This window comes from Ichthyophthirius multifiliis (assembly GCF_000220395.1).
Source record: "Ichthyophthirius multifiliis unplaced genomic scaffold scaff_1120509250090, whole genome shotgun sequence".
Classification (NCBI taxonomy): Eukaryota; Ciliophora; class Oligohymenophorea; order Hymenostomatida; genus Ichthyophthirius; species Ichthyophthirius multifiliis.
The window spans coordinates 26,338-37,355 of NW_004087087.1; the positions used below are offsets into that span (position 1 = coordinate 26,338).

The following is an 11,018-nucleotide window of genomic DNA, read 5'->3' on the forward strand; positions in this document are numbered from 1 at the left end:
CTTTATATTAACATAAACATTTGCCAAACAAAGAGCTTTTGTATGATCATTTAACTTTTACATTGCTTTAAAATAAAAATGTTTCCTTTCATTATATTAAGAAAGTACTTCTCCTTATTTTTAATGTAAATTATTAAAAATATTTTCTGACATATTTTTAATTTTATATATTTGTTTTGTATTAATATATATATAAAATATTTAATCATTATTAGTTTTATTTTTAAGAAAATTAAAACAAATAAAAAGTCATTTTAGGTTATTATATAAATCTTTATTTAAAAATAAATCATTATATGCCTTAATAATATTCCCAAAAGCCTAAAATTAATCTTTCGCACGTTTTTTTTCAAAAAAATAAGAACAATTATATTCTACACAAGGAACATCTTCAACATTTTAAAAAGAAAAAGAAGAACAATTTAGGCATCTTTTTTCATTTTAAATTAAATCTTATTTTAGCAATTTAATTTTATTTTCAATTAAAAAACTACAATTTCTTTCATTTTTTTAACAATTTTTACAAATTTATTCTTTACTATAATTTTAGCAAATTACACAATTCTAAATATTATAAAAATCTAGTACTTTTTACTCATTTATAATATTTTTTTTAGTAATTCCTTTTGGTATTTATTCTAACCAATCCTAAATAAATGATATATATATATATATTTAAATAATATGAAATACATTAATATCAATATTCATAGTAGCCAAAACTCTTCCAACAGCCGCATTTATTTAATGCTTAATATAATAAAACGAATTAAGTGAATATTTATGTTTATTATTAACAAACTCCTACACACTAACAACCAAGTCTCTAATTTTGGCTTTAAAATCTCCCCTAACTACCAAATACTAGACCCTTTAACCATATTTTGGTTTATCCATTTTATCCATTTGCATATTTTTTAAACCCACGACTGCATGCGGTGGCTTATTATCTCCATATTTACCTAGTTTAACTTCCTTAGCAATCACAAAATCCTTAAAATTGATCTAATTATTCAACACTTTGCTCCATTAATTAACCAAATAGCTCTTCAATAAACTCAAATTTTTACTCTCAAACAAAATATACATACATTCTCTCAAAATCTTCTACACACTCTCACACCCATCTCTCCTTACAAGTTCCATTCCTTTACAATCCAATACTTTATTTTAAAAATTTTCCTAAACTTTAAACCCTACATAGTGTTTTTTAGAACAAATGACCAACTCTGAATAAACTTTTTCAAATTTCAACTCTATAGGATAAGGGAAAACCTTCGAAATTTCACTTGCAATTTCTTCTCCCAAAAAATGGCTTTCTTTCGGATTCCTCCCTTTACAAATTACAAAAACAGAATCAGTATCTCCATAAACCACTTTTGCATTCCATTTCGAATTCGAGTTAATTTTCCTTATAACTTCTTATAGAATATACTTCCCAGTATCCACTATTGAATCAGCTAAATCGTTACATGGCATTCTTCCTGAAAAAGAAGCACCGGCGTATCCATAAACTACATTCATGAAATTTTTTATAGATTGTTATCTAGCTTGTAATAATTTGCTTATGTATTCATTTTTTTTGTAATATTTTGCAGACTCTTTTATCATTATTCTTGAGAGTAAAAACTCGTGCAAAATTTAAGGTAAAACTCCTTAGCGAACGCTTTTCTTTACAAACGCTACTTCATTAGGGGAAATAAATAGCTTTTCTTCTATCTACTTAAGTGAATTGAGTTAAAAATCGTAGTTTCTGATCACTCCAAGTCTTTTTTTTCCTTCTTCGGTATATAGTTCATTTATATTACCTAAACATGTAGAATAACAATAGTTATAAGCTATTATTATTGAAGGATATAATGATTAAAAATCTAAAACTATTATAGGACTTTTAAAAAAATAAATATATAAATATTAATATTGTTATTACTCAACATAGAAACTTTTTTAAGGTTATAAAACCAAAGGAGTACATTCAAGTATTTTTTAGGCCGACACTTATTATTTGCTAGCAGATAAAAGTAGAAAACCTATTTATTTGCAAACTCTATTTAAAACACCTTCTACAATAAATTAAGTACCTCTAGTTAACTTATAAATATATTAAATAAAAATATATATATAATATAAATATATATATATATATATATATATATTTATATATATATATATATTTATTTTTATATATATATATTTTTATGTTAATAAAAAATTACAATACTTTCGAAATCACATCCATATAATCTAGCTGAAGCTGTAGTTCTTTAAATTGTATCCATTTTTTCTAAAATCTATTAAATACATTAAACTCTGTTTAAAAAATAGTTCAATACAATAGACTTTTCTTACATATTAAACCAAAAAGAAAGCTTAGAATTAGAAAATACTGGATTTTTAATTCCAAATAGTTCATAATATACATTCTATAAATCATAATTAGTGAATTTAAATTCTTCTTTAGCTACTCTCCATGTATTTAAAATCATTCTTCCTTTAATATTCGTATTATCATTTTAAGTTTTATATTTAGGATTTATAATACCTCCAATACTATTTTAAGAATTAGACTTTTGTAAAAAATCAACTTATTTTTATTTTACTAATTTATTGCTCTAAAACTTGCTTAAGTTTTCCTCATTTTCATCATTACTGCTACTATTAATTGCATTTGAACTATTATCTAGACTATTTATACTATTACTTATACTCAAATTTTAGTTTGAGAATATTTACTCTTTTTAGTTTTAAGATAAAAATTCACTTTATTATAAAACATTTAACAAATCAATTATATTAGAAGGGCATCGGCTTAAATAGTCAGATATTTATATACCTAAAGTTTCACATCTTTAAATTATGTAACCTAAAGATTATTATTCAGTATCCCATCCACAAAGTATGTCAGGATCGATTTTTTAAACTATTAGTATTAACAATTTTATTAAGTCAGTTTCTGATCGTACTATAAGTATTTCACTTATTGATTCATTTATTTCTATATATATATATAAGTATTACTTTTTAACATTTTTTATTTTTTCTGTAATTTTTTTTTTAAAAAAAATGTATTTATATTTTTTTTATTTGATTATGTTTTTTTTTTTTCAAAAAAAAAAATTACAGAAAAAAAAAATATTTTTGATTTTTTTTACTATAAAATGTATTTAAATTGATTTAAGGATTTTCTTTTATATATTTATAATTTTATTCATCCTACATAATGACTCCTTAAGCTTTTTTTAATTTTATAAAAATTTAATTGATAAAAAAAAGCGTGATATGTTTACTTTATTAAAAATTATGTTTTTAATTTTAAACAGAAAAAATAATCAAAAATATTTGATCATTTTAAGGGTTTGGTAATTTTTTAGGAAAACTTTTTGCAAAACATTCTAAAAACATAACAGTGATATCGCCAACAAAAGAATTTTCATTTCTAATATAATAAAATAAAGTTTTTTATCAAAAAAATTAAAATAAATATACTAATTTATATTTTCATTTTTCATGCTTTTTTTTTAAGAAATCCTATTATTTTTCCAAGGAGATATAATATTATTCAAAGCTTTTTTACTATTTTTTTATTTTTCTTAAATATCATAACATATTTTATCTAAAGAAGGAGGTTTTTATAAATAATTAAAACTTTTTTTTGTATTAATATTATTTATAAATTAATTTCCATAATCTTAAGAAGTATATACTCGTGTAAATTTAGGCAATTTAAGTATATTTTTTATATCAATTATATAATCTTTGCCTTATTTTTCATTTAACAAACTTAAGATTTAAGCCTGAAATAACAAAGGGATATCTTCTTTATTTTATTTTATACCATAATGAGAAAAAAAATCTTTAATATTTTCAAAATAAGCACTTTTATTTTTTATTTTTCTCTAATTTTTTATTAATAAAAATTATTTTTTTACTATTATTTTATGTCACTTCTAGTATTTTTATTAATGCTTTAAAATGTTGTTTTTAACAAAGGAGATTTCTATTTATAGATATAAAAATTTTAAATTGGTTTAGTTTTATTTTATTTAATAAAAAATTTGGAATTTTAATAATTAATTTTATCATTTATAAAATGGCATTTACAAAAAGGAATTAATTATTGACAATTATAACAAAAATCCTATAAATATTACTTTATTGACTACTTAGAATTAGTATTATTTATTAAAATATTTTTGTTTTAATTTTCATTTAAAATATTTAAAACATCTTTCATATTTTCCTCATCTTATTCATCCTATTAATTAAATAAATTATTTACTTTTTATTAATATTTATTTTTATTTTATTTAATTAAAATTTATAAAATCTCTTATTTTCGATTTTTATATTCTTAAAATTTATCTTTTTGTTTTTTTTGTTTTAAAAAATAAATAAATAAATAAAATAATTTAAATAAAAGAATAAAATTTTTATACTTTAAAAATTAATTTTGATAATATTTTACTCATTTTATTTTGAATTAATAAAGCATTCAATACTCTAAAAAGGCATATAAATTCCATTTTTTTATTACTTAGCCTTAAATTAAGCTAACCTTTATAATTTGAACCTAACTTAATCATTTTTAAACATTTAATTAACAATATCATCCACTTATATCATTATTTATTTATTTTCAAAAACATTTAATTTTTATTCTATTTTAAAAATTTATCTTCTTTTTTATTCGTCTTCCCATAAATCATTTATTGCTTGAGAAAAAACAAATTTTTATAGATCCCCATTTTCTTCTATAAAATCCAAAATATTAATAATATTGTTATATTCAACATCGGCTTCAATATAGCAAGTAGATTTTTTTATTTAATTTGAAAAAATATTATTTTCTGAAAAATCAACTTTTAAATTAACTTATTAATTTTCTATTTAACCTACAACCTTATTTCTTTACATTAAACTAACTTTTATTTTCTCAAAACAATCAACTTCATACTCTTAGCAATTTATTCTAAACTTAAAATTCATTACTGTTATTTCTTTCATTCCAAAAATACAATTATCACTATAAAAATGCATGAAAAAGGTCAAATGTCCCTCATATATTTAATATTTAATATTATTTAAAGCCCCATTAGTTAATATTTCTTATATTTTTTTATTATGCGAAGGATTTATATATAATATCTTTAAAAAAGATTATTCTTTTTTGTAAAAACCATATATATCTTTCCTTTTAACATGCTCTATACTTTTAATTCCTTATTTTATATTTAATAATTTGTCCAAAATTTCATCTAATTATTAACCAAATTATATCAGATAATCATCTTTTTTATATATTTTTTTTTATTTTTTTTAATAAAAGAAAAAAAATATTTTACTTTAAATATAAAATAAATACTGTTTTTTTCCAATATTTCTTCTAAATTTTCTAATTTAATATAAAAATAGGGAAAATACTTTTTATTAAAAATTAAAACATATTTATATAAATAATAATTATACTTTGTGTATATTCAAACAACATTTTTACCCATATTTATTAGCTCCAAATAAACGTATAATTGGAACTTATTTTATTTTATTTCCTTTATAATTAGTTAATTCTTTATAAAATGGAAAATCATTAAAAAATTATTATGAATATTGTGATTGATATATTGGCAAATCTTGCATATAATAATCATGCGAAAAAACTACTATATTTAAAAAGTTTAATTTTTGAGAGTTTTAAATATTTTTCATATTAATATTAAATATGTTTATTATTTTATTTTTATAAAAATATAATTAAGATTTATATTTTCATAAATTAAATTAAAGCGAAATTAGTTTAAAAATAAGAAAAAAAAATATAATTATATAAATATATATATATAAGTAATTTTAATACAAAAAAATAAAAACTTAAAGAAATAAATAAATTTTAAATAAAATTACATAAATATATATTCATTATAATTAAAACTCAAAACTTATTTTATATTAATCTAGTATAGATTTTAAAACTTTCATATTATTAAGATTTTCTTCTATTAACTTTTACTTTCTAAAATCTGACTTACTCATAGTTTTCTAATTTAATTAATCAACTTATTTTTCGATTCTCCCTAATAAAATATTCATATAAGTTTCAAAGTCTAAATTATTCAAAAGTTCACTCAAACTTTCAATTTCTTTCTAATAATTAATAATTTAAAGTCCTAATTAATTCATAGATTAAATTTTACTAATATTGATACTATCTTATTAATTATTTTCCTATTTTTTAATCATAGATTACTTACTATTTTGAATATTTAAAAGTTCCTATTATTATTTATTTGCGATTTATTAAACTTTTTAAATTTCTAATTCATAAGATTAAATATTTTTAGTTTATTCATCAACTTTTGATTTTAATTTATTATTTTCTTAACTAATTTAATTATTAATAGTTTTTTAATTTTCCAAGTCTTTTTTTACTTAATTATAAAGATTTTATAAAGATTAATCATTATTATGAAGATTCTAATATTATTACTATAAATTTTAATATTATTATTATAAACTTTATTTTTCTAATTATAATAAAGAAACTCCTTAATTATTTTAAACTTTAGGTTCTTATTAAAATTATTATTATTATAATAATAATCTATTATTAATAATTTTTATTTCTTCTTCTCTTTATTATATAGTTTTTAACTAATCTTCTATTTATTATTATTAAAGTTTGCTCTTCTCTTCCAATTCCCTGTGTTACCTTAATAAAATTTAGTAATTTGTATTCATTTCCTCATAATCTTATAAACTAAGCACGCAATCATATTATTCATCTAGTTTTTATGTATCGCTAAGCTAATATTGCATTTAAGGCTATTAAACGGCAGGTGGTTAAACAGGTTATTAGACAGATTACTTGGCAGATTATTATATTTTAGATTACTAATCCTATTTACATTATTCAACAAAAATATAGCTTTTTTCTTCCATTTGTATATTGATATTTTTTTTATGTGTAAAAATTATTTAATATAAATTTTTTAATAGAAATAAAAATCTTATAATATTTTTTCTGATATGTATTTTTTTTATAGAAATGTTAATAAAAAATTAATATATAATACTTATAATAAAAATACTGATATCATAATAAAATAAAAAATAACATATAGTTAAGTAAATATAAAAAGAAGTAAAAATAAAGATATATAATGAAATTAATTTATTATAAATAAAATATAAAAATGTTCATAAAAAATATATAATAATTTTTAGTAATAAATACAAAAAAAATAAAATAATAAATTATCATTAACTCACGAAATTTCAACCTTTTAATTTAATTTGATAAAGTTTTATTTTTTTACTTTTGTTTAATAACATTTACTTTATTTTTACTAACAAGCTGTTGATTTTTTGGAAATAAAATAAGTAAACTCTTTATTGTTTCTCAAAAATTTCTCGATTTATTCATTAAAAATTTCTTATGATTCGATATAATGTAAAAATATATTATATTTATTAATTTTATCCTTAATTTAATTTTTCTCGAATTTCTCTTAAAATCCGTGTGGTAATTTAGGAGTAAGAAAATTCAATTCTTTTAATTTCTAGTTTAAATATTTGAATTCTTGATGAGTTCTTGCTGTTTTATATAATTTTTTATTTTTTTCATATAATATAACATACAAAATCATATTGTTTTTTATTTAATATCCATCTACTTTAAAATTTCTAAAAACGATTGCTTCAGGAATCTAAGAAGTCTAAAAATCTTCATTATGTATATTTTAAACTATATTTTAATTTTAAAAATAACTTTAAACATTATATGAAAATTCAGGAGTTTTTTATTATTAAATATTATGCAAAGAATCTCCTATTTAATTTTATACCCCTAATAAAGAGAAACATTCATTAAATGCTTAATTTTAAGCATTTAATGTAAAAGAATTTGAAAAATTATAAATTTCATATATATCAATTTTTGAATATAATTAATTAAAATTATTATTATTATCATTAAAATTAGAAATATCAATATTAAAATATTAATGATTATTAAAAATATTATTATTATTATCATATATATTATTATAATTATTTTTATTATTTTTTTAATTTTCAAGATTTTAAATTTTATATATAATATTTTTGTCATTTTTATTAATATTTTCAAATTATTTATTTTGATTATTTTGTAATTAATTTTCGATTAATTTTTCTTCAATACTTCCATATAAAGTATCATTTGTATTTAATGTTTATATTTTTTTATTTTTTTTAGTTAAAATAATTATTATTTGTATTATTATAGTTGTTAAAATTATAGAAAAGTTAAAAATTTTTAAAATCTATGTTTTTTCGTTTAATATTTCCACTACAAAAGTCATTAAAATATTCGATAAAAGATTTATTATATAATTTACAAGTAATGTTTTTGAAAAGTTAGCATTATAATTTATAAATATTATTTATTAAAAAAAACTCATCACCCATATTAAACCTTTTTTTAAAAAACAAAATATTAAAAAATTAATATTTAAATCTTTGTACATTAAAGTATATAATATATTAAAGTTAGTATTGCTATTTCGTCTGAATATAATATTATTAAAATATTTTAAGCTGAATTTATTAAAGATAATATTGAAAGCAAAAAATGTGATAGTGTTTATTATAAACAAGATATTTTTTTTTTTTATTTTTATTTAAATGCTAAAGCTACAAACGATAGTAAGTTAATAGTAATAGGTAAATATACTATTATATTTATTATTATTAAAAATAAAAATTATTCATTTTGAGGATGATAACTATTACTAAATATAGGCATTTATTATTAATTTTATTATTTTTTTATTAATTTTTGTGAAAGTAAAAAAAAAAAATTAAAAAAATCTATTTTTATATTTTTGTTATGTTTTTTTTTCAATTAACTTTGATATTAAAATTTAAAAAAATACATTTTACATATACCCCGCTACTAAAAAATGTATATAAAAATAGATTAAAAATAAAAAAATTAATTAATATTTTTTTTCTTAGGTCAACTAAGATATTTAATATGCTTTTTATTTTTCTAAAAAATTTTTATAATTCCTTTTTCTTAAATTTTTCAGGATTAAAAAGTTATGAAAATAAGTCTGAAATAAATATAATTATAAAAAGTAAAAAATTATTTAATTAAATTTTATTTTTTAATTTTCATAATTAAATGATTATCAAAATTATAATTTTATTATTTTATTTTTTAAAAAATAAATATAAAATATTATTTAATTAATTATATCTTAAACCAAATTTAAAATAAATATATATTAAAAATCTTTTGTTTATTTATATATTCCCATTTTATTTATAAAAATACTTAAAAACCTATTCAAAATGCAAATACAATATAATTTTGGTGTTATTATCGATTTTAAAAAATAACTTTTTTTTTTCATAAAAAAGTGAAATTAATATAAATATAATATATTAACTTTATATAATGGAATTAAAATTAACAAAATAATCATAATTAATAAAAGCATAAAAATACAAAAATTAACATAAATAAAAATTTTGATTAATGAAAATAAAAATTAAACAATATACGAAAAAATTATGGATATTTTGGGAAATATTTATTTGTAATTTTCTATATTTATAAAAATATATGGGAATTTATTTTCTTTTATTTCAATTTTTAATAATGAAAAATTTTTGGGTATATAAATATGATCAAATTATATTTTTAAGATAAAAAAGCTATAAAAAATTAACTATTATTATTACTTCTAAAACACATAGATGAAAATAATAATTTTTTTAAAAAAAGTAAAAATAAAATATTTAAAATTAAAATAAAAATTCATTTTTATATTGTAAATTGGTATCTATTTTTATAAAATTTTATATATTTAAGCTTATTTTGAAGTTAAAAATAGGAAAAGTATTTAATTATAAATTATGTAGGTATATAATCTTTTAATGATTATTTTTGTTTAAATGCTTAATGGTATAAGAAAGATAATATAAAAAAATATTTATATAGATATATAGATATATATATATTTATATATATATATATATATATATATATAATTTATTTATTTTTTAAAATATAATTCTTACTATATTCTTTAATTTATATATATAATTCTTTTAATTTCTTTTTCATTATTATTTACATAATGTTTTAAAATAATTAATTATTAATTTTAATTTTTTATTTCATTAATCAAAAATCTGCTTTATATTTAATATTAGTATAAAATATTTTTAATATTATTAGAATTATTAATATATAATTATTATTATAAAATAAATATATATATTTTACCTTTAATACTAACTAAAAGCTAAATATATTTTACATTAATAACAAAAAATGAAGAGATTAGTTAATTATTTTTAATTTTCAAGAAATGTAAAGCTATAAAAATTTAGTAATATATTAGTCAATTTAAAATAAGAAAGTAAATAAGAAATTAAATAGACATAAAATTTAGGCGATAATAGTTAAATATCCGAAGTGGTACATATCATATTAAATATTAATAAATTATATATTTTAAAAAGGCTAATCAATTTTAAAATACAAAAACTATGTAAATGATTGAATAAATATTAAATTAGTTTTAAAAAAAAGGTTATTTTTGAAATTAAATAAAAATAAAAATTAATATAAATAAAGGATTAAGTATAGAGTAGGCATTTAATGAAATTAAAAAATCTAATTTTATGACGTATTTAAAAATTCTTTTTTTATAAATTATTTTTATATTTTTAAAAAAGTGATGAATTAAAATAATAATTTATAAAAGATTCAGAATAAAATGTAAGTATTTATAAAAAAATGTTTATATATGTTTTTTTTAGGAATTAATAAAATAAAAATTATAAGTCTTTGGGCAATAAAATCAAAAAATTAATTCTTTAAATTCAATTGAAAATTAATAAACGATTTAATCGAAAAAAGAAAACAAAATATTAAAAAATAAATAAAAAAAAAAAAAATGATTTATATTTATTAAATTCAAAAGTTTATTCTTTCGAAGTTTTATTTTTATAAAATTATTTATTTT

At 16.5% G+C, this 11,018-nt stretch overlaps 1 protein-coding gene across 1 annotated transcript, besides 10 other annotated features; it reads right to left on the bottom strand. All coding sequences in view use genetic code 6, as the record gives it.

Moving 5' to 3' along the window:
* Positions 1 to 249: 249 nt before the first annotated feature.
* On the bottom strand, positions 250 to 5,637 carry IMG5_047210 (hypothetical protein; the record flags this gene model as incomplete). The annotated part of the gene is made up of 6 exons (XM_004037587.1): positions 250 to 2,091; positions 2,217 to 3,040; positions 3,288 to 3,436; positions 3,487 to 3,876; positions 3,930 to 4,362; positions 4,437 to 5,637. The coding sequence occupies 6 exons, from the start codon at positions 5,635 to 5,637 to the stop codon at positions 250 to 252; spliced, it is 4,839 nt and encodes a 1,612-aa protein (XP_004037635.1).
* Positions 2,099 to 2,142: a microsatellite.
* Positions 2,099 to 2,169: a microsatellite.
* Positions 2,114 to 2,194: a microsatellite.
* Positions 5,638 to 6,472: 835 nt separating the features above from the next.
* Positions 6,473 to 6,516: a microsatellite.
* Positions 6,517 to 7,946: 1,430 nt separating this feature from the next.
* Positions 7,947 to 8,050: a microsatellite.
* Positions 7,988 to 8,028: a microsatellite.
* Positions 8,016 to 8,059: a microsatellite.
* Positions 8,017 to 8,060: a microsatellite.
* Positions 8,061 to 9,973: 1,913 nt separating this feature from the next.
* Positions 9,974 to 10,034: a microsatellite.
* A 558-nt stretch (positions 10,035 to 10,592) lies between these two features.
* Positions 10,593 to 10,626: a microsatellite.
* The last annotated feature ends 392 nt before the right edge of the window (positions 10,627 to 11,018 follow it).